This window comes from Vombatus ursinus, unplaced genomic scaffold, assembly GCF_900497805.2.
Source record: "Vombatus ursinus unplaced genomic scaffold, bare-nosed wombat genome assembly UNPS02011369.1, whole genome shotgun sequence".
In the NCBI taxonomy this organism is placed as follows: Eukaryota; Metazoa; Chordata; class Mammalia; order Diprotodontia; family Vombatidae; genus Vombatus; species Vombatus ursinus.
In genome coordinates, this window is record NW_020951147.1 from 595,459 (window position 1) to 619,704 (window position 24,246).

Below are 24,246 nucleotides of genomic sequence, written 5' to 3' on the forward strand. Positions count from 1 at the left end.
TGTCGCTATCATTTAGTAGGTGAGTTCTCCCTCCCAGCACTGTGTCATCTGTGGATCTGATGACCCCGCCATCTGTGGCATTATTAGAGTCACAAATGTAAACATTCAATAGTATGAACCAAAACCCAGATCCCTGGGGCACTCCACTTGAGATCTTCCAATTTGGAAGTGATACATCCCCATAATGAATACCTTCAGGTCTCCCTATTCCAAAAGTTCCACATTCATCTGTTTGTGCTATTGTCTAGCCCACCTCTCTCCATCTTCCTCTAAACTCAGTACTTTGTCTCTCCCCTCTGTGCGAGCTACTCCTCATGCCTGGCATGCCCCCACTCCCTGGCACGCCCCACAGCGTAGCTCATGCCTTCTTGTGTAGCCTTCACTGACCTCCCTGTTAGTATTCTCTGTCTTCTCAGTTTCCCTTGTACTGTATTTATCTATATCCATGTTGAGGGGTGGGGGTTCTCCTCTTAGTGGAATGTAAGTTTCTTAGGGGTAAGAACTGTCTTTGTATCAAGGGTGCCTGGCATCAGTGATAACTTTAATATTTATATTATATTAATATGTATGAATACTATTTATATAATAGTAAATATTAATACAATTTTATTTATTTGAACTGCATTTCTTGTGTAATACCAAATGGTTCATCGGATGAGGAAGAGTGCTCCTTCCTAGGCACCTGTGTTAGCCCGGTATGGTTGATCTGTGAATATTTGTTGACTGAGGCTTCTTGGGGCTAATGGGATCTACTCATTTGACTCAGTTAATCTTTAAATCACTTCCACTGAATTATCAAATTGGCTCTTTTCCCTTTGCTGAAATGACCACAGGTTTGAAGCATATCAACATGATAAATAACTCAGCTGTTGGTGTCTTGTAGACGGGATCTGTTTTCCTGGTAGACTTTTCCTTTTTTTTTTTTTAAAAAAAGGCAGTTGGGCAGCCTTTCTCTGTGGTATAGCTGGTACTGCTTGCCCCAGGCTGTGAAGGGTCGTTGGTGACAGCAGCCCATGCTTCCCCAGGAGACCTTAGGGCAGGGGTGGGGCAGAGCAAGGCTGCCCTGACTATCCAGAATGAAGGCAGCTCAATGACTACAGAGGAGCTGGCACACGCTCTCCATTTATGTTTCCCAAACACACAGGCCGGATCTCGAGCATTCCAAAGTGCGTTATGAAAGGTTTGAGGATATGAATACCAGACTCAAAGTGGGAAGGACCTCAGGGCCCGTGTAATTCAGCCTTTATGTGAGCGATCAATCAATAAGCTTTTGTGGAGATCCTGCTATGTGCCAAGAACCCTTTCTGTAGCATCCCTCCTACATGATCATCCTGCCTTTCCTCCTCTGGAGAGCTCATCACCTCCCAAGGTGATGATTCCTTTTGGACAGATCTCATTGTCCAGGTCAAGTCTATGTCATCTGCCTTGTCTGAGCCTCAGTTTCTTGCTACATAAAATGGGCTGACTGGATGATCCGTAAAGTCCTGTCCGTGGTTAACGCATTGAGTCACGCTAGTTCTGCCTTCTGGTGCTAAGTAGAGCAAGCCTTATCACCTTCCCAAAGAGCGGCCTTTCAGGGGCTGGCCTGGCCACTGACTCTCATCTGAGTGGCCCATTTAAGGTCAGTCCTGTTTCAGGTCTTACCGTACAAGGTTATGCCTGCTTTAAGGAGGCTGTCTGATACACGGCTGTGATAGTAGCTCTTCCAGTCTTTCGTAATCATATCCATGGTCATCCCTTACTTGTGCTTCATCTGGAAAATAAAAGAGTGTCAGCTACTTGAGGGCAGAGACTTTCACCTTCTGTCTTTTTATCCTCAGCACCTAGAACAGTGCCTGGCTTATCCTAGGCACATAATAAATGTTTCTTTCCTCCAGTACCGTTGAAACACAAAGTATCTTCTGACTTGCTGGGTAGGGGGCTCCCTCTCTGGTGAGAAGCTTTGCTGCAGGGTTCCACAGCTGGCAGAGGAGAGGAGAGGGAAATCCCATCTTCCCCCATGTCCCCTGCTCAGGGGCAGGATCACAAGCCACAAAACTGTTCAAGACCAGGACTGGAGATTCCGCCTGAACCCAGGGAAGTGTGGCCAGTTATCTCCTGGTCAGTGGCTTTGCCCCTTAATTCAACTGAGAATCTGGTTCACACTTTGTAAAGAGAAAGCTGGGCATGTTCAGGGTTAATTTAGCACCCCATTGTCTGTCCTTTGTTTTCTGTGACTGTATCAAGTAGTCGGGAAGAGGAGGAGAGTCAATTAGAGATCAGCAACCAGAGATCTGCCTTCCCCTCCCCAACACACAGCCATTATCTCATTGGGACTTCACAGCAGGCCTGGGAGGAAGGGGTTATTGGCTGTCTTGTCATCCTCACTTTGCAGAGGAGGAAACAGGGTTTCAGAGAAATCAAACGATGGCCAGATGGTTTTCCAGTGAGTTTCAGAGGCAAAGTTTGAATCCATGCCTTCCAGGCTTCCAGTCCGACACTCCACGTTCAGTCCCATGCTGTCCCATCATCAGCATTCCCTAGATGGGAGGCCAAGATCTGACCCCAGCTCTCCGGTTTTGCTCTGCCCAGGCAGAGTAGATCGTCTCCTTGTCATGGGTCGCAGAGTAGATCGTCTGCTTGTCATGTGTCGTAAGATCACGGTGGCTTTGGAATGCACGCTGTTGCCTCTCTCCGGTCTTTGGTGCTCTTGTTACGGCAGCTTTAGCTTTCTGGTTTCTTCCTTTTGTCTTTGTTTCCAGCGACTAATGGGTCCCGTTGTTTCCTGGCTACTGCCCTGGCCTCTTGCTGTCGTCCGTTAGCTGCTCTGTATTTTTTCCCTGTGGTTTGGAGCGATGGCAGATAAGCTCCCCGCCTTCTGCAGTATGGACCCTCCCCATGGAAGACTTGCCCAGAGAGGTTTCCCAGCCCTTTCCTCATCCGCCCTACATTTGTAATGGGCTCCAGGGTATCAGATGGCTCCAATGACCTTTAGTCTAGTTTTATTCACCAAGTCGCTCATAAGGAGTGACAAGTGTGAACCAGCCTTACCCTCTTTAGAGAAAGGGGAGCATTTGTTAAGATCTTGGAAAACGCACCTCTTCCCTCTAACGATGCTGAGAAATAGCCCCTTCTGGTGTGGATCAAAGTCCGTAGTCTATTTGCCTTCCAGAAAGCGTGCTCAGTTTGGAAGCGAGATGTGGGTTCAAATCCTGATTCTGCCCCTTGCTACCCGTGTGACCTTGTCAAGCCACTTCATCATCTGAACAACGAGGGAGGCGGGACTAGATGTTTGCCTCCATCTCCCTCCATCTTTTCTGCTCTGAGCCTGGGATTCATGAAATGTTGGAATTGGGAGGGGTCTTGGGGAATATTGAATACTCTCATTTAATGGAGAGGAAACTGATACCCAGAGACATTACATGACTTCAACAAGTCATCAAGCATTTATTAAGCACCTACTGTGTGCATGGCACTGAGCTAGGTGCTGAGGATGGAAAGACAAAGGAATCGGCCTCTTCCCTTGAAGAGTTTCCAATCGACTCACTTGGCCTGAGTCAGACGGTAAGGGAATGGCAGAGCACAGACCAGAAGCCAGGTGTCCTGGACCCCAGAACAAGGCTCTCAAGTCCATTCCACACGGCCTCTCATGCTGACATCAGTTTTGTTTTCCTCTCGGTCCGGACCATTTACTTTTTTCTCCCTTCTGGATCTTAGCTCATCAGTGCCTGGTTGCTGTTTCCACATCATCTCCCCAGTTTGACTGAGCTCCGTGAGAGCAGGGTAGTTGCTATCCATCTTCATAGCCCTGATGCTTATAGTATATAGCTTATAGTAGGCACTTAATGCTGTTGCTGTCCATCCTTCGTTCTGGAAGAGGGCCAGTGACATCATAGGTGAGCTCTTGACTTTCAGGTGAATTGGATTGAAGCCACGGCAGAGCTGCAAAAAGTCGTTGGCCTCGTCAGTCGATCGCTCGGCTGCCTGGGTCCATCAGCAGTCTTCTGACTAAGTCGGGAAGGCCTTCTTGGGTCCTCCAGCTGGTCGCCCATTTGCCGCATAAATCTCATAAGAAATCCATTCGTGGTCACAGCTGCTGATTATTGCTGATAGGAAAATGGCTGGACCCATCCAATTTTTCCTCCTTAAAAATGAAGTATTAGGCCCTTTTCACCAATAGAGATGAGAAAATTACAGGGTAGTTATAGAAAGGAGAGATTTCAAAAAGCACTTTACTGTGAAACTCCCCTTTTCTCATTTCAGTCCATTAACACTATGGAGATCTCATTGGCACTGTCTTAAGTCCAAATGAAAATGTGACCCTCTTTGAGGGAGGAAATGGTGGGGGGAGGCGCAGGCCAAGAGGCCACTGCTGTATACGGCTCAGTGTGCCAAGATCCTGAGGCGTCGGTAGATCGCAAGCTCCGGGAAGGTGGGCAGTGCTCCCCCTTTGTCCTGACTATGTCTCCCATGCTCAGTACAAGGCCCGGCAGAGAGCAGAAATTTCACCAATGTTTGTCAAATTAAATCTAGCATCTCCTTTATTAAAAATCTTCATTTTTTTATATTTTATTTTACTTTTTTCTAAATTACATAAAAACAAATTTTAACATTCTTTTTTGAAAAATTTGAGTTTGATTTTCTCTCTTCCTCCCTCCCTGAGAAGGCAAGCAGTTTGCTGTAGATCATACATGTGCGGTCATGCAAAGCACGTTTTCATGTTATTAAAAATCTTCATGTGGGGAGTGTTTGGCCCCCTAGGAAAGACCTCCGTGCAGACGGTGAGCGGCTGCGGGGTCGCCGAGTTCCGCCTGGGAGAGGGTGAGGACCTGGATTAGCCTCAAGGAGCCCGTCCTCTGTGCTGATTCTGTTGTCTCTCTTCCTCTTCTCCAGTGCCGGCTTCGCTCCTGGTGCCAGCAAGGACTCCATCTCCGCCTTTGACTACCCGGGGCCGAAGCGCAAGCTCTACAGCGCCGTGCCCGGGAGACTGTTTGTTGTCGTAAAGCCATATCAACCTCAAGTCGATGGAGAGATCCACCTTCACCGGGGCGACAGGGTCAAAGGTCAGCTGCGGGTTCTCTTGTTTTCCCTGGTTTTTCCCCACCTGCGGTTGAATGCCTAGCTCTCGGGAGAGGCCTCTCAGCTCCCAGATTGTTAAGTCGTGTCCGACTCTCTGTGACCCCATCTGGTGTTTTCTTGGCGAAGATACTGGAGTGGTTTGCCTTTTCCTTCTCCAGCTCATTTTACAGATGAGGAAACTGAGGCAAACAAGATTACGTGACTTGCCCAGGGTCACACAGCTAGTAACTGTCTGAGGCTGGATTTGAACTCGGGAAGATGAGTCTTTCTGATTCCAAGCCCAGGGCTCTAGCCACCGCACCACCCAGCTGTCCCTGTTCCCAACATAGACGGCCGTAGAATTGAGAGTTGGGAGGGAGCTGCGAGGCCGCGTGCTCCAGCCTCATTCATTTCAGGCCCAGAGAGATCAGGGAACTGAGACAAGGGTGCACAGGTGCTGAGGAGGCAGATGTGGCTTTGAACCCAGGGCTCGCCTCAGTCTCCAGATATGTCCCTTTCTCTTCTGGCGGTGCCAGGCTGCCTCCCGTGTCTAGAAGCACCAGGGATTAGAGCCCGCTCATTTTATAGAGAGGAAAACTGAGATCGGGGAGGGTACTGTTCCTCCAGGACACACAGTCATTCAGGGGCAGGGGCAGGGCTAGAGCCCACGACTGTCTCCTTGTTCCCATAACTTGTGGTGGGCTTGCTCCTAGGGCACATGTCCTTACAGAGAAACAGCAAAGCATGTTTCCTAGGTTGGATTCTGAGTCAGCAAGGCAGGCTTCAGATCCTGCTTCTCACCCCTCAGATTGGTGACCCTGGACCCTGCCCCTTTCTGAGCCTCCGGTTTCTCACCTGTAAAATGGGTATAATGACCCCTGAGGTCTCTGTTCCTCTGAGTTGTGTGAGCTGTAGATGAAATCGTATCTGTGGAGCATTTTGCGAGCTTTGAAGGGCCATGGAGATCTCTGCTCCTCCTCATCATCCTCATCCTCATCCTGCCCCTCTCCTGGAGCTCCCTGGCCGTGTGGCTCTACGTGGCCTCCTCTGCCCTTGTGCCTGCCTCCCACTGCCCGGAGGCCCAGCTGGGCAAGCCTGCTGCTTCCGTCCCTTGGCCTGCTTCTTGTTTTCCCTCTCTCACCATTTGAGGTCCCTGACTTCTAGCTGAGCCGTGGTCCCCGCTTGTGGGGGCTTGCCAGGGGAGGGGACCTACGTACCCCCTTGAGGAGGTCCAACCCGCCCGACCACAGAGGGGCCCAAGAAAGGATCTTCTCTCTCTGGCTTTGGCGGGGGAACCTCTGGGAGCCGTGGGGCAAAATCCTCCAGTCTGGAAGCCATTCCAAAGCCCATTAAATTGATAACGCAGAAAATTCAGCCATCTTAGAGACCAGAAAGAGGGCGGAGCAGAGGTCAGAGTTGGGGGGGCAGTCAGAGAGGTGTTTGTGAAGACCATGGCCATTGGTCATTTTGTCTTTCTGCTCACATTTCCCATGTCTCCTCCAAACACTGATCTCCGCCCTTTATTCTCAGGTCCTGTGTGACAGCCTGAGGCAGGAATCTGTGATTTCTTCAGGTCAGAGGGTCCTAGATCTTGAAGGGCTCCTCAGGATCATGGAAGGGAAGTGATTTGCCCAAGGTCACCCTAGTAGTAGGCACCTGAGGCAGAATTTGAACCCAGATCCTCTGACTGCAGGGCCATTGCTTCTTCCCTGTGCTACAGCTCCTGGGCAATGGTTTCAGGTGCAATGAGCTCAGTAAATGTGCTCTGGGCCCCACTGCTCCAGTCAGGGTCAGATACAGGATTGGAACCCAGATCTTCCTGACTCCACCTCCAACTACCCATCCCCATCGCCATGCCAGAGCTGGCCCTAGCAATGCTGGATCCCAGGGCGCGGGTGGAAGACATCCTCACGTGGGATTTCTCAGGCAGGGACAGTGTAGACAGTGAGGGTGCCCCCTCGTTTGGGAAGCCCTGGGAATCCCAGGGCTGTTGGGTGGGAGCGGTCAGGGGCTCATGAGGCAACCCAGTGACTTCCCGTTCTAATTCATGATTCTCATACACTAGATGCTAAGCTTCTTTGTCCCTATGCTTTGAAGGGGTGAAATTGCTGTTAGGACCTTACAGGTTGTGATGCCTTGAGACAATACTGTAACTGCACAGGCCTAGGCACACCTCTGAACCACACAGACCCTGTTTCATCGTTAGTGATACACACATGCACACACACACGCACACACACATGCACATGTACACACACACACACGTTTTTGAGACACAATTTCCCTGAAAGTTCTTGGCCCAAAAGGCCACCACCAAAGCACCCCCTGAGAAGTTCAGCTTAGCTGAAGCTTTATCCCGGGTTCAGTGTTCAGGAATCCTCAGGCATGGCCAGCCCCCATGTCTGTGTGCCCAGCAGAGGGTGAGCAGTCAGGCTGTGAGAGTGCAGGGCCCCAAGGATGGAGGTGCAGGGCTGAGGGCTGGAGAAGCCATCTATCACCTGCTCCTGACCTCCCCCACTTTTTTGCCATTGGCGGAGCAGCCTAAGCGGCGCATTGGTGCTGACTTTCTTCCTGAATTATGTCCTGCAGGTGATGGGTGCCACAGGGAGGAAACCCTATAGTTGGCTGTGCCCTGAGAAGGCCCCGACGTGGAAGGGGCAGCTGCTCTGGAAGCAGGGAGGGGAAGGAGGCCCTGGTGGTCGGGTCGAGTGTGTAGGGGAAGGGGAGGGGAGGAAGACCTGTCATCTAATTAGGAGGTTGTATTGCTTCACTAAAAATGCCTCCTGAGTCCACCCCGCCATGACATCGTGCATCTGCTGCTCGAGGTACAGTTAAGGCTAAGTGTCATATGTGTGTCCCTGGCAGTAAAAGCCCATCCTGCAGGTGGCTATCCTTGAGCCTGTGTCTACACTGGTGACCTCTTGCCCCAAGCTGCCCAAGCTTTCCAGTCTTTGGCTGGGAGGCTGCCCCATCTATGCCAGCCGGCCTCCGGAGGCGCCAGGGTCCGATTCTGGGCCACCGAAGGACCTTGCTTCCTGAGAAATAAATGATTGCATTTCATTATGAATTACTTCATAGCCCACAACTCCCAATGTCCTCCCTGCCCCCCAAGCCCGCCTGCTGGATTGCTTACAAAATTGTGTTCTTTTCCAGGTTTCTATTTCTGCTCACAATTATCTAAAAAGATAAAAGGACTGAGGATGACACAGCTGTAAAGCATCCCCCCCACACTCCCTTCTCCCTGGAGGCCCAGGAGGGGCAGGGAGGGCTGTGGTATTTAAAGAATGCCTTTGGGGGAATCTTTGCTCCTTCCAACTGCTTTCCTTGTTCAGAACCATCAGCTTTCCCTGCTAGGAGAGTGATCCCTCACTGTAAGAACTGACCGGAGGAAGAGACACTTAGTTTCCTCATCTTTCCCACTCTCCCACACTCTCCCACACTCTCCGACACTCTCCCACCTGTCCTGTCTGGGAAAGGACCATCTGGAATCAGAGGTGCTTCATGTGCTAGGCCCAAGGCCCAGAGCTGGGGAGCTCTGACCGCCTCACCTTCCGCAGCAGCTTCCGCAATATCCTGCCCCATCCCTCACTCTTCCATTCCACTCGAGGCCAGGAGGTCACTTCAGGGCACCAAAAAGCACAGTCCCCATTGAGTTGACTTGGGTGCCATTTATCTGCCCCTTACCAGCCGGCATCTTTGTCCATTCAGGCCGAGAATAAACACAGCATCTTTGTAGCACATAATCGTTGTTTGTTCCTGCAGCCAACTTGCAATCTTTATAATCAGAGGGTGGGAACATCATTGCTTCAATGAAACGGAGCCTTCAAATGATGCCCATAGACTGGAGAAGAGTGTGGGCTCCTGGGCTCTGGATCTCCTTGAATGGCATGTAAATTACTGGGAAGTCAAAGCCTCTGGGTGTTTGTGCGTATGAGGCCTGTGCTGACTCACAGTCTGGGGACCAGGCTGGGGAATTGTAGTTCATTGAGGAGAAACCTGGGACCTGCTTTCCCCGGGGCAGCGCGCTTCATGTGCAGTCTTTTTCAGTATGATTTTTATGATTCACAATACCAGGAAGGACCACGTGTGCTCTGGATATTCCCTCCCACCTGTCTGAGGCCATCATTTCTGAACGCATTCACATCACCATCCAAAGGAATGGCCTCAGAGAAACCATGTGACCAGTTCATCCTCCTTCCTATTCTTACTGTGGATGTACAGCAAAGCTTTGTCCTTCATCTTCTCTCTCTCTCTCTCTCTCTCTCTCTCTCTCTCCCCCCCTCCCCCTCCCTCCCCCACTCTCCCCACAACTCTCCCACCTCATTGACTCCATGGCTTCATGAATCACCTATGATACCAATGAGGATACCAAAATGTATCTCTCTCCTGACTCCATTTCCAGCTGCCTATTGGATATCCCTTGGAGATCCTACTAGCATCTCAAACTCAACAGGCCCAAAACCAAACTTATCTTCCCCCACAAACCTGGTCTTCCTCCCAACCTCCTCTTTTCTTTGGAAGGGACCACCATCCTTCCTGGTTCATGGCCTCATAGGATCATAATTTTTTTGGTCTGGAAAGAACCTTGGAGTTCATCGATTCCAAACCCTTCATTTTATAGATGAAGCATCTAGGGCCCAGAAAGGCCGTGACTTGCTCAGTCTCCTAGCCAGTAAGTCAAGACTCACACTCAGCTCTTCCTAACTTCAAGTCCTGTGATCAGTGCCATGTGTTATATTTAGCACTGACTCCTCTTGGCCTCTTCCCCTCTTCTCAGCCCTCATCTCCTGTCCATTCACAAGCCGGGTTGATTCTGCCTCCGTAGCCTGGTTCCCACGTGTTCCCTCCTCTCCGCTAACAGGCACCCCTCTAGCTCAGGTCCTCATCAGATGTCGCCTAGACTAATACAGTTGCCGCTTTATGTCTCTCCTTTTTCTATTTCATCCTTCACAGAGTTACCAAGATTAAGTATGACCATAGCATTTCCCCTACCCTCACTCAGAAAACTTCACTGACCCCTTGTTGCCTCTAGGACAAAACATAAGCTACTTAGACTACTGATTAAAGCCTTCCACAGTCTGGCTCCAACCTCCCTTTCTGACTATTCTCTTATTACGTGATGATTCTAGCCAAATTGGACAACCGGGGTTCCCCATCCCCTTTCATCCTGACTTCAGGAAAATGATCACTAAACTTCTCATGCTCCAGGCTGGCTCTGTTCCTTACTATCTTTGTGACTGTGGGCAAGCCACTTAGCCACTCTGTGCCTCAGTTTCCTCATCTTTCAAATAATGGTTGCACCCTCTGGTCCACAAGGTTCTTGTGACATCAGTGTTTTGTAAACTTGTGGAGAGACAGCCTGTACTCATACACTGCTGGTAACTTATCTCATAACCTTTTACAAAGGTGAGCGGGGTGAACAGAGAACCTAAGCCTGGGAGGCATAAGGACTTTCTATCAACCTAGCCAAGATGACAGCATCTCTCAAGTGCCTAGAACATAATGAGTTATCTCAGAGGTTTGTGGAGACCATCAAGGCTGGACAGCTCATCAATCAGCATTGACTGAGCAGTTCCTCTGCTCACAGGCATGGGGGAGGTGGTGGGGGAAGGTACAAGGAAGGGCCGAGAAGGGGCCCCTGCCCTCTAGGATTTACAGTTTAGCAAGGCAGAGAAGATCCACTTGTGTACACATTCACACTGATGATAAGTTACGTAATAACACAGTGTGGCAGTAAATGAGCTTTTGCGTAGTGATCCATGATGGATTGCCAAGCAAGTGTGAGAAATGAGGTCTATGAGTTCTGAGGATCCCAAGCTCGCTCGGACCTGGCGTAGTCAGGGAAGGGCTCATGGAGGCAGTGGGAAGGGAGCCAATTGAGGAATCTCATGGCGAATTTAGCCAGGCATCAGAGGTGTTGCTGGTGGACTTTGAGCAAAGGCACAGGATAGGAAAGCCTGAAGTCTGGTCAGGGCAGAGTGAATGGACCAGACTGGCTTGAAGCCTTTGTGTAGGGGACTTGTGGGAAGTGAGTCTGAAAGAAGCTGGAGAGGGTCTTGCAAAAGATGCTGAGGACTTTGGGCTTGTTCCTGAAGGCATCTGGGAGACATTGCAGGTTTTCCAGGAGTGTGTTTGAATGAAAAGCATAGTGGCTGTGTTTGAGTAAGAGCATTTTGCAACTGAGCTCACTTCTCAGCCTCTAGGGAGAGGAGATATCTCCTGAAGGATGCCAGACAGGCGCTCAGGGTCACAAGATACAGATGAAAGAAAATCAGCCGGACTTGGAGGCTCTAGGGTTGGGGGGGAGGGAACTGTCAGAGATGACTTAGTCTTGGAACTGTGCCTATGCTGCAGTCCATTGGTCAACATACGTTAAGAAAGGGAAGGAGCTGGCTTGACTGTGATTTGTTTGAATTCACAAATGAAAAACCACTTATTAAGCACTTACTGTGTACCACCCCATGCAAAGGACTGAGCATACAAGGAGAACAAAGTGAGATGCTCTCTCTTTTTCTCAAGAGACTTATATTCTACTTGGGAGGGATAATGCATGGTGACGAGATCAGCTGCCAAGCACATAGTGAGGCTCTGAAGGCCTCTGGGAAATGTGCAGGTTGGATGGCAAGGCCCAGGCACCTTAGGCTTCCTCAGGAGGTTGGCGAACAGTGCTAGCAGTAGGGAGAAGGGTTTTGTTCTGCACAGCACAGAGGTAATGCAGATGGCGAGGCAAGAGGACTTTAGGATTTGGTCTCAGGGCAGGTAATAGTCTCATGGTCTTCCATCTCACCAAAAGGAAAATGAGGTGATTCCCATTTCGTTTAAGCCATCGTTATTGTCACCAACCTCATCATCCTGGCTAGGTGGTACAGTACATAGAACTCTAGGCTTGGATTTGGGAAGACCTGAGTTTAAATTTGACCTCAGAAACTTACTAGCCATGTGACCCTTGGCAAGTCACTTAACCTCTGCCTGCCTCAGTTTCCTCATCTGTAAAATGGGAATCATAATGCCACTTATGTCCCGAGGTTGTTGTAAAAATCAAATGAGATAATATTAGTAAGGTGCTTTGCTATATAAAAGTTAGCTTTTATTACAACAATGATATCTACTGTAACTATTGACTATTAAAAAACTACTAGTATAATAAAATAATATTATAATAGCTAGAATTTATGTAGTGCTTTAAGGTTTGTAATGCACTTATAAACACTGTCACAGTAACTCTGGTTATTGATAGTGGTATTATCCCTATTTTGCAAATGAAGAAACTGAGACAGAAGTTAAATTTCTGCTTTGGGTCACAAAGCCAGGAAGTATCTGAAAGTGGATTTGAACTTGGTTATTCTTGACTTCATCTCCAGCACTCTATCCGCTGGCACCTCACTGGGTGAACAGTCAGGCCAGCTGGATGGGTTCTGAGCAGCCCCTAGCAAGGGAGAAGACAGATTAGGAAGAAGAGGGCAGAGGAGCCCCATGGAGGGTCATCGTCTCACTGCCTGGCTGACCTGTAAGAGCATGGTGAATAGGAAGTACAGGAAGATGTGTATGGACTGATGCAAAATGAAGCAAGTAGAATATTAGCAACAGAATGGTAAAAACCAAATACAATGCAATGAGAGTGACCAAGCTTGGCCCTAAAAAGGAAAGATTAGGAGGGGGTTGACAGGATAGCCAAGGGCACTTGCCCAGCAGGCAGGTATAGATAGGGGACTGGAATTCAGGCCTTGGATGGTCATCTATCCAAAGATGAGAGCCAAAACTCTAAGTGGTGGGGAACCATGAAAGAATTGCTGTCTGGTATCTGATAGCCTGGGTTTGCCACTTAGACCTAAAGCAAGTCACTGTCCCTCCCTGAGCCTAAGTTGCCTCATCTGTAAAATGGGGGGGGGGTCCTAGTAGATGATTTTAAAGTCCCTACCCACTCATAATCTAGGATCCCATGAGTCAATGAGATTGCCACAGCAGGAGGAAGGAGACTTTGTATCCCCACACTAAAGTACCTCTAGCCCCAGGTGTGCATGGGCTTCCAGCTCATGTTCAGAGACCAGGGCCATTAAAAAGTCAAAAAACAACCACAGCCAAGTGAGTGATTGCTGCTTCTACCAATTTGATTGAATTGAACTTTTTTTTTTTTTTTGCCCTGGCCAGGACACTGGTATTGGGCTGACTCAACTTTCTCAAACCTGCTGACCTCCACAAAGCTGGCTCACTGGGGGCTGAATGCGGAATCCATTTTCAGAGACTCCAGGTGTCGGTTTGAAACCAGGAATGCCATGACTGCAAATGTTCTGAGCATTAGAGAAACATTTGAACCTCTGTCTGTGACCCACAGAGGACTGGATAGTGAAACTTAAAAAAAAAAAAATCCCCCTTCAGAAGATCAATTGGAAAACAGGCCTTAAATGAGCAGGTGACTTGAGTGGGCGGTAGCTTAAGAGCTGGACTCCTTTTTCTCCCTTCAAGCTAAACTGTCACTACCTTATCTCATTAAAGGCTTTGCACCATCAATCACTGCCTGGCTGAGGTTCCTTGTCAGACTTCGAGCAAGAAATGTCAACCCGAGAGAGACTCTGGCAGCTTCAGAGCTCAGTTCCTTCCAGAGAAATATTGACACTCTGGCCCAAAATGTTATGACCTGACAATTGGGTGATAACAACTTGTCTGGGAAATTTTCCAAAGAACCTCCATACAACCCACACAATATGTCTAAATTCATTGGCCTTGATGAAGTGGGGTACCACAGCTGATGACAGCCTCAACATTCTGTGGTTTGGTGTTCCCAGAGTTCAGGAATGGGGAGGCTTCCTAATAGGGCTCACCCTAGGGGAGAGAGGGTCAGGCACAGAGCCAGAGAAGGTGACTTCCCCTATGAGACAGCCCCACTGATCCAATAGCCAGATTCTGAGAGACAGCTCATGGTTTGATTTTTTTTAGACTTCGTTTTTTAAGAATTCATTTCATTTAAAAAAAAAACTAGTTTTATTTATACCTCCCTCCCTTCTTCAAATAGGTGGGAGGTTTGGGGTATAAAACACTACATAAAATGGCAGACTTGATGGATGTGAAGACATTTTTGTTATAAAAAATTGCTTTCTGAGGGGGGAGGGAGGAGGAATATGTTGGGCAGTGTAGATGATGTTTAAAAGTAGTTTTTAAGAAAAAAGATTTATTGATGCCTTTATTTTTACCTAATGGTCATGTCTGCATCTATGCAGCTAGCACCCACCAGTCTGCCAAGATTGTATCTCCCTTTGTAATGAAGAAAAAATAGTTAAGTAAAGGAAGTGCTGCAAATGACGGCATAATCACCCTGCTGCCCCTGTAGACCTTGTCTCACTGAGGAGAGGAGGGAAGCCCGATTCCTTCTCCAGAGCCAGTATTTTCTGTGGCAGTCAGCCTGACTTGCTTGCTTGTGTAGAATCCAGATGTGTGCTGCACTCACTCCTTTCGCTTTCACTAAAGGAACCCAAGTTGTCTTCCTTTCTCTGCTTCCTGTTTACTTCAAGAAATTATTCTTGCCTTTTCTTCAGTGCTAGGGTTAGGTCTGAATCAGTAAACACAGATTAAGGAGATTTAGCTAGGGGGATTAAGAGGCATCAGGCAGCTCAGGAGAGACATGACATTTGCATAAATTAGAGAGATTAGAGTTAAAGAGAAGGGGGTCTAGGATGGGCTTTGAATGAGAAATAAAAGACTACATGATGCTAAGCAATTAGGGTATATGTGTCCTTACCTCTACGTCAAAAAAAGAAACGGTCAACCAATCCATCAATGGGCATTGATTAAGAGCTTATTGGATTCCAGTTCCTATTGAAGGACCCACTCCAGAGGTTATTGCCATATCCAGGAGGACTGAGCAGGAACAGAGAGAAGAGGCCCCATCAAATAGAAGAAAAGATCAAGCAGGTCTGCGAGAGGGGTTCAAGTTTGATTCCATAATTGAGGTGCTATATATACGTACACATTATACATACATACATACACACAGACATGTGGAAAAGCTCACTTTCCATTGGAGCTACCCCAAAATGATTTGGACTGGTCCAGGAAGTAGTGTGGTATCATGGGATGAATGTCCTGCACTTCTCTTCAGAAGACCTGGGTTCAAATCTTTCCTGTGTCACTACCTATGTGACCTTGGGGATGTTCCTTCTGGAACTCCAACGAGTGGTTGGACCAGACTGCCTCTAAGGTCCCTTTCAGCTCAATGTCTATGACCCTCTGAGCCCGTGGGAGGGAGCAACCCCAACTGGAATCTCCAACCCAATGCCGAAGGGCCACTTGGGGACTGGATTCATTTTTAGACACAAATTAGGCTATACACCTCTGAGGCCCCTTCCAGTTTGGAGATTCTGAGCTTCTAGGACTAATTCCATCCCAGGCCTTTGTTATGTTTGAATGGAAGCTCCTTGTGGGCAGGAGCCATCTCACTAGGTATTTGTGTTCCTGGTGCTGAGCACTTTGTGTCCGGCATAGCATAAATACTAAAGAAATGCTTTTTTCATTCAAGTCAGGTCAGCAGACGTTCATTAAGCACCTACTGCATGCCAACCACTATGCTAAGTACTGGAAATTTAAAGAAAGGAAATAAACAGGCTTCGCTGTCACAGAGCTTGTGATCTAATGCGGATAAGTGGGTGGGTATGTCCTGTAAGCAACTATGTACAAATAAGAGAAATGATCAAGATAAATAAGAAATAATCCCATACCCTCATCTGAAATACTCCATTGACCTGGAGGCCCACCTGGGTGCACCAACAAGGATCAGTGAATGAGGAGCCCAATGGATCCACAGCCAGGAACCCTGGGTGATTCAAAGCTTGGCTGATGCCTCCTGGCAGACCCCCGAGTCAATAATCACATCAGCTGGCATCTGTCCCTGCTGACCTAGCAGCAGGTGATGGGTGACACCTCCTAGGTGCGGGGGCAGGACGCACAGGTGGGAAAGAGAAGTGGTCCCCTTCAAGTCAGTTTTGCAAGACACTGCACCCATTGATCTCTGATCAATTTAGGGTTAGTGAATGAGTCGATCATTCTTGGTGTTTCAGAGAAAGCTGCCTCAGGTGGAAGAGGTGGTATTCTTAGTGAGAGTAGCCATGTCTGATTGTCTCAGGTGGTGCTGCCTGCCTCTACACCAGGGCTGTTAATTTGTTCAGGGTTGGGACAAATGAAGCATGGGGTCTCCCCCATAACTGAGTGTGGTGTGGGTATGTAATCTGTGTTCAGTCAATATGAGTGGAATCACAGGACGCTGAAATCATGGAGGCCTTGGAGACACATTGAGGACCATCCCCCTATTTAAGAGAGGAGGAAAATTGGATCTGAGCAAGGCCACATGCTTCTCTAATGACCAAGCTAGGACTGGAACCTGAGTCCCATGATTGCTAGGCCATGGCTGTTGCCATAAGCTGGTGAAAAGGCCCTGGGGCAGGGACGGTGGATTCCTCTTGGGGACCTGGGTTCAAATCCCCGTCTAAGGATTTGAGCATTATGACTTAACAGAAAACTACAATAAAGCTTAGGCTACATTAAGAAAAGAAGAAAGTTTAGCATAAAATAGGTGATAATTCCATTGTATTTTGTCCTGCTTGTGCCACATTTATAGTATTGTGTATTGTGTTCACCTCTGGGTGACACATTTGAAGAAGAACATTGATAAGCTGGAGCATGTCTATAAAGTAGTGAGCAGAATGGGACAGGAGAGTAGAAGCCACCATATAAGGACCAGTAAACAAATTAAGCATATTCAGTCTGGAGCTGAGCAGCCTTCAAGGAGCCGTGAGAGCTGACCTCAAGAATTGGAAAGGCCGCCATGGAAAGAAGGGATAGACTTAATCTGCCTGGCTCCAGAAACTAGGAGCAGTATCTAGAAGAGTCAGAGGCAAACTGAGATTTGTGGAAGAGAAAGCTTCCTAACACTCAGAGCTGCCCCAAATGGGCTGGGAGGTACTGGGCTCCCCACTGTTGGAGGCCTTTAAGTGAAGCCATAGTGACTTCTCTTGGGGGATGTTGTAGAGAGAACCCCAGCTCAGGAGCAGGTGGGGTTAGATACTTCTGAGGTCCCTTCCCATTGTAAGATCGCCATCTCTGCTGCCCAGTGACGGTCCTTGTTGACTGACTTGGAGCCTGTACATTTTCCAGATTGGGGCATGTTGGTGGGTACTGTAGTGGAAGCTCTGTGAGTGGCTTTAATGTGAGCCTTTAGTAATTATTCCTGAATGAAATCGAGTTGGGGAAGGGAAAGGGAGAGTTGTAGGCTTGGTCACAGAGAAACCCAGAACCCTGAGTGAATGGGCTGTGTTCAACCAGGGCGTCCCCCAGGCACCCCGAGCACAGCCACATTGCGTGAGTGGGGCCCTGGGTCTATACATAAGCACTAGGACTGTTTTCTTTTTCTGTCCCAAATGGTTTTCTTTATGCCATTAATCTTTCCAAAGTGAATAATCAGTCTCCCCCTGATCCCCACCAAAAAAAAAAAGTTGTCAGGAAAGAGCCATGACAGCTAAGTGACATTTCCATTGACAGCCTGAAAACGCCAAGGAAGCTGACAGAGGGCAGGGGAACACATTTATTTTCTGGTTCTGTCTCATGTAGGTAAAAGGCTCTTCTCGGTGCTTTGGGGATAACAGCAAAGACAAGGAAAGTCAGGGATGAGAAAGCAGATCTCAGCAATCCCCCATGCTGGGCCCAGGCTGTGGCTGCCCTTTGGAACCATATCCCCCAGCACACATGTATGCATATACACACATGCACACATATATACATGCAAGAACACGCACACTCATACCAGTTTCTCCCTGAGACAAAGGCCCATTTTTTTAATTTAATACCGATGTTCTTCAGGTAATATTGTACAGCAGCTAGACACTGGATCCCAGTCTCCCAAGAACTTAAACTGGGTATCACCCTCAGTACCTCGGAGAGCACCTCATGGGCAGGAGCAGGCAGTATCACATTGCAAGGTAGAAAAGGCATAGTCAGCTTCCAGCCTCATCGTTCAAGTGAAACTTCTCTCCCCAATGTTATTGATAAAATCTCCCTTGCCAAATCTCGTGGCCTTTTCTCCATCTCCATCTTTTTGGAGCTTTTGACAATGTCAGGCACTCTGTCATCCTGGACACCCTCTTGTCATTTGATCTTTGGGCCGCTGTTCTCTCCTGGTTCTCCTCCCTGTCTGACCACCGCTCAGTCTGCTTCACTGCATCTTCACGGCACCTCAAACTCAGCGTGTCTAAGGCAGAACTCATTATCTTTCCCCCCAAGCCTTCCCCTCTCCCCAGCTTCCCCATTTCTGCGGAAGACACCGCCATCTTCCCAGTTCCTCAGGCTCATCATTTCAATGTCATCTTTTTCCCTCCTTCCATATCCAATGGCTGGCCAAATTTGGACATTCCTACCTTCAAAATCCCTTCTAAATACATGCGCTCACACTGCTGCCCTCACCCCAGGGCAGGCCCTCATCACCTCCCACCTAGACCCCTGCCAGTTGTTTTTGAATTGATCCCTCTGCTTGAAATCTCTCCCCAAACCAGTGCATCTTGCACTCAGCTGCCAAAGTGATTTTTCCCGAAGTGCTCGGGGGAGGAGATTAAGCAGTTATTATGTGTGTCAGGCACTGTGCTAAGCACTTGAAACACAAATACAAGCCAACAAGACAGCCTTGTCCTCCAGGAATATGTATTCTCTTGGAGAAGACAAAACATAAAGGATGCTGGAAGATAGATGGAGGACTCACAGCAATTATGGAGATAGCTGGGAGGTGACTGGGAGACCTGCGCTCCACCAAGATAAGGCAAAAACTTGCGTATCAGAGATTAAGCTTGCATCAGTCCTAGCAACACTCGACTTGGATAGGTCTGCAGTCCACCAAAACCCCCAGATTCTTTTCTGACAAAATGCACCAGCCATCCTCCCCTACCTCTATCCTATACTTGTGAAGGTGATCTTTTTGAATTTCTCGAACATATAAGTTCTTTTCTTTTTTCCCTAATCATCTTTGGAAATAGACTAAGTAATCATATTGCTGGGTCAAAGGGTATAGGTAGTTTCATAACTATTTGGGCCTAATTCCAGATTGCTCTCCAAAATGGTTGGATCAGTTCACAATTCCACCAACAGTGAATGTGTCCCAGTTTTTCCACATTCCCTCCAATATTTGTCAAATTCCCCTTCAGTCATTTTAGCCAATCTGGTAGGTATAAAATGGTATCTCAATGTTGTTTTAATTTGCCTTTATCTAATCAATAATGACTTGGAGCATTTTTATATGACTATAAATTGTTTTGATTTCTTCATTGGAAAACTGCCTGTTCATATCCTTTGACCATTTATCGATTGGGGAATGACTTGTATTCTTATGTATTTGACAAAGTTCTTTATATATTTTAGATATGAGACCTTTACCTGATAAACTATCTATAAACATTTTCCCCAAAATTTCTACTTTCTTTCTAATCTTGTCTATATTTGTTTTATTTGTACAAAACCTCTTAAAATTTAATGTAATTGAAATTATCCATTTTGCACTTAATTTTGTCCTCTATCTCATTTATTCATAAATTGTTCGCCTATCCGTAAGTCTGATAAGTAATAGATTCCATGTTCTTCCAATTTTCTTGTAAAATCTCTCTTTAAATCTAGGTTATGTATCTATTTTGACCTTATCTTGGTAAATGGTGTGAAATATTGGTCCAGTTTCCATTTAAGCCTTAATTGGACTCAAGTCTTTGTGTCTGGTGACTAGGGTTACGTTTCTTTCTCGTTCTTCCCTCCCAGTCCCCTCACACTTATTGGTGGAGATAGTGGCCGGCCAAGAGCCCCTTGGTTCTTTGCTCTGGGTCATCTGCAAAGTCTCGAGGCGCATCTTTCCTCCCCCTTGTGGGCACTTCTTGATTACATGGACATCAGAATTCTCTGGAGTCTTAGCTGTTTCTTCCCCAACCCAAAAGGAATGTACCCCCCAACATATGCAGGCCCAAACTGACGTCACCCCATGTGGCCTTTTCCTCTCTTTCTTACCTCATGATTGGGGAGTAGAAGGACTTTTGTCATATAAACCAATTGATGATGATGATGGTGGTGATGATGGTGGTGAATGTTAGTATTGATGTCATGAAGGTTTACAGATTGCTTTACATGCATTATCACATTTGAGAATTAAGGGGTATGACACCAGAACAAAAAATACCAGTCCCCAGTGTGCAGAGGCTGGTGTGATCCCCACACCCCAAAGTAGGCTCCCTACGCTCTTCTCCATCTTGCTGTCAGTGTATAAAATTCAGGCTGAGATGGAGGACAGCAACTCCTTTTCTGTGTTAAATGAAAGGCCTGGGTATAGTTTTTCCCTTTCGTAAATTTTCTGGTCTCCCTGGTCAGTATAGTTGTGAGCGAGTGATTGTTGTCCTGTAAAAAGTGATGGATGGGGGCAGCTAGGTGGCGCAGTGGATAGAGCACCAGCCCTGGAGTCAGAAGGACCTGAGTTCAAATCCAGCTTTAGACACTTGATGCTTACTAGCTGTGTGACCCTGGGCAAGTCACTTAACCCCGATTGCCTCACCAAAAACAAAAAAAAAGTGATGGATGATCAAATATCTCCTGTAGAATCACAACACAAAGAGAGATCAGTCATAGGAAGAATCAGAATCAGTTCGCCAAGTTCATGCTACGTGGGGCCCTTGCTTAGACCGTGTCCTTGTTCCGACTAGAGCTGAAGAAGTTGTCTGTTGTTCCAGGTCTAGTCATAGAACGAGGCAGCCAGTGAGAGGCTCAGATTCCCAAGCTGCACAGGAAGGATAAGGAAGAAAGAGATCAAGATCTGGGCCTGGAGTCAGGAAGACCTAAGTTCAAATCCTGCCACAGGCCCTTGCTAGCTGTGTGACCCTGGGCAAGTCACTTACCTTTGTCATCTCTAAAATGAATATAGTAATAGCACCTCCCTCCCAGAGTTGTATTGAGCATCCACTGAGAATATCCCTAAAGCACTTTATAAGCTTTAAAGTGCTACTAAACACCAGGTGGCATTCTTACTCTTGTCATTGTTATTGTTATTGCTATTATTGTGGTGGGAGTGGGCGTGGTTAAGCTTGGAATTGGAAATGACCTTCACAGCCCACACTTGAAGGGCCAGCTCCTCCACCATATTCCCACCAAGTGGTTGGCCCCCAGCCTTTGCTTGAAGATGCCAGGGAGGGGAAGGCTCCACCTTCCCACTCCCCCAGTGGCCCGCAGCTAACTCTCAGGTAGGGGCATCCGGGTGACGCCATAGTGCACAGAGCGCTAGGCCTGCTGAGTCCAAATCTGGTCTCAGACTCTCACTAGCTGTGTGACCCTGGGCAAGTCACTTCACCCCCTTTGCCTCAGTTCTTCATCTATAAAATGAGCTCGAGCAAAAAATGGCAAACCACTCCGGTATCTTTGCCAAGAAAACCCCAAATGGAGTCACCAAGAGTCAGACATGATTGAAATGAGCAACAGCAGGGTTGTTGTCATTTTCTGGGCCCAGATTTCTCAATCCGCCTCAACAGCTTCCACTCATTGCTTCGAGTTGGGCCCGGTGGAGCCGAGCAGAACCAGATTCCCAGATTGCTGTTCTGCTGCAGGCAGCCAGCTGATGGGGAGCGGCTCCCTGAGGCTCCCCGGCCAGTGCTCAGTGGTCCTGTCTTCAGTTCTAGCTTCTAACATCATGGAAGCACGATGGGTCCCTGAGTGGGCAAAGGGTGGCCAGCCTCCATGGACTTGGGCTTGATTTCCTGGCCTCAAAGGCTGTGCTGAGGATTATTTCACCAGGCAGCGGGGAGGTGCCGCCACGTCTGACTCTGGACTTTTTTGTTCTTCAGATCATTAAATGCAGCTCTTGTAAAGCCAGCATTTTGTGAACTGCCTGGCCCATCACTCCACTGACCTTCAGCACCAAGTCAGTGCGGCTCTGGCCTGATTTTAGCTTTTCAGCTTCCCTGTCAGGTTGAGAAGAAAACCAGGCTGGGGACTCGGCGACATTTCTCATTCACAGCCCGCTGTGTCTGCTGTGCCGTCTTCACAATTAACCTCTCAGAGATGAGTGGGGAAGGAAGGGACCGCCAAATGGATGTGTTCTGAGGACGTTCAAGGGGGTGGGCTCAGCTTGGTGGGCAGAGTTTTCTTATTCTGTCATAGGCGGTAGAGTCTCTTTCTGCCTGAAACAGATCTAACACTTAGGTTTACCAAGCACCGGAGCTAAGTGTTTTGTTTGATTATTACAGCAGCCATTTGAGATGCTCGGTGGTACAGTGGACAGAGGACCAGCCTTGGAGTCAGGAAGACCCGAGTTCAAATCCTGCCTCTGCCATATACCAACAGTTGGATGGCCAGGGGCAAATCACAACCTCTCACTGTCCCTAGACAACTTTCTAAGACTGAGGCAGCTTGAGACGATATAAAAAAAAATAAAATCACCTTCCATGAAGTCAGAGTCATGGGTTCAAATTCTACCTCTGACACGTTTGGGCAAGTCACTTCACTTCCCTGAGACTCAGTTTCCTTATCTGTAAAATGAGTCAGCTCCCTCCACCTCCAGATTTGTGATCTTACGTTTTGGATACATCTCCCTTTTGTGCCAGGGAAGGAAGTTGGCAGCCGAGAAGTTCTCTGCACAGATAAAGCTCAAGGGCAAAATGAGGATGATGGTGATGATGAAGATGATGATGATGACGATGACTATCAGTTCCCATTAAGTATATTCTCTCAGGGTTTTTTTATCCCTGTTTTACAGATGGGGAAACTGAGGCTAAGAGAAATTAAGCAATTTGTTCTTGGCCAAGTGCGGGAGCTGGGACCCCCAGAGTAGCCTCAGTCTGTTCTTTTGTTCCCTCTCCTGGCTACCTTTTAGAAATCCTAGGATAGGAAGAGCACCTTAGAGATCACATCATTCAATCTCCTCATTGTCTAGACAGGGAAACTGAGTCTATAGTAAGAAAGTGGTCTGCTCAAGAGTGCACAAGCGATGCTACTAAAGCAGGAATTCACACCCAGGTCTTCTGATGCCAAATCCAGAGCCCAGCCCGCTAGAGCAACACTGGGAAACCGAGGGTCCTCAGAGTTTGTCAGTAAGCACTTACTAAATGCCTGCTATGTACCAGGCATTGTGCTGTGCACTACAGATACAAATAAAGGCAAAAGACAGTCCCTTCCATGAAGGAGCCCGCCATGGAAAGAGGTGAAGGAGCTTCCCAGTGCAGATCAATCACATTAATAGAAGAACCGGGTCTAGAACCCAGGTCTTCATACTCTTCCTCTGGTCTTCTTTTTCCCAGTGCTGTCCCTTTTGACAGTTCATTTTTAGCTCCTATATTAAGTCAGTCATGTGCGTGCGTGTGTGAGTGCGTGTGTGTGCACTCGCACACGTGTGTAGGAGAGAAAACCAATGTAACGTGTTTCTGTTTCTTCCTCTCTCTCAGTGTTGAGCATTGGTGAAGGCGGCTTCTGGGAAGGCAGCACCCGGGGACACATCGGGTGGTTTCCTGCTGATTGTGTGGAGGAAGTCCAGTGTAAACTAACTGAAAGCAAGCCAGGTAAGGTCCAGGAGTTTTCCACCTGGCTCATCTCTTCTACCAGTAAGTGAAAAGAAATGTCCCAGCTTGTCCTGGGCCTCAGGTGGCTTGTATTCCGTGTCGGCTGTGATCCTCCCCACTAGCTGCCTCGCGGGAGCTGCCCCTGAGCTGCTTGGAGGTCCCGACTCACAGGAGTGGTGTTTGCGTCTCTTCGATGGGCTTCACGTGCAGTTTCGGAGATTGTCGCCGCTGTTTGCTCTTGGGTTTCCTTTGCCTCACAGTTTGCAAGCTTTCTGCAGGCAGGCAACGGGCTTCCTCTGAAATTCAATGTCTCCTTCAGCATGCCTAACCCAGACGGGCATCTGCAGGCACGCTTACTACATGTGCGTTGAAAGCACTTTACTGGTTGATCAAATACTCGGAACCTAATGATTTCCCTCTTACACAGCTGACAAAATCCCCCAAATCTGCCCGTCACATTTTAAGCAGATCGTGTCTCCATGTTAGTGACATAATGGATAGAAGACGACTTCAGCACAGGAAGATGTGAGTTTAAATCCTGCCTTAGACACTTAGGGGCTGTGTGACCCTGAGTGTTACTTAAACTTTCTCAGCCTCATTGGTCTTATTTGTAAAATGAGGATAATATGAGAGTAGCATTAGAATCAAATGAAAAATATATGTA

The 24,246-nt window shown here is 47.8% G+C and overlaps 1 protein-coding gene across 4 annotated transcripts in view; it reads left to right on the forward strand.

Moving 5' to 3' along the window:
• SHANK2 (SH3 and multiple ankyrin repeat domains 2) overlaps positions 1–24,246 on the forward strand; it is a 712,956-nt gene that overhangs the window by 284,541 nt on the left and 404,169 nt on the right. For all 4 annotated transcript variants that reach the window (XM_027856171.1, XM_027856170.1, XM_027856172.1 and 1 more), the window contains exons 13-14: positions 4,873–5,042; positions 23,469–23,582. In XM_027856171.1, coding sequence (XP_027711972.1) covers positions 4,873–5,042; positions 23,469–23,582 — 284 coding nt within the window. The remainder of the gene's footprint in view (positions 1–4,872; positions 5,043–23,468; positions 23,583–24,246) is intronic.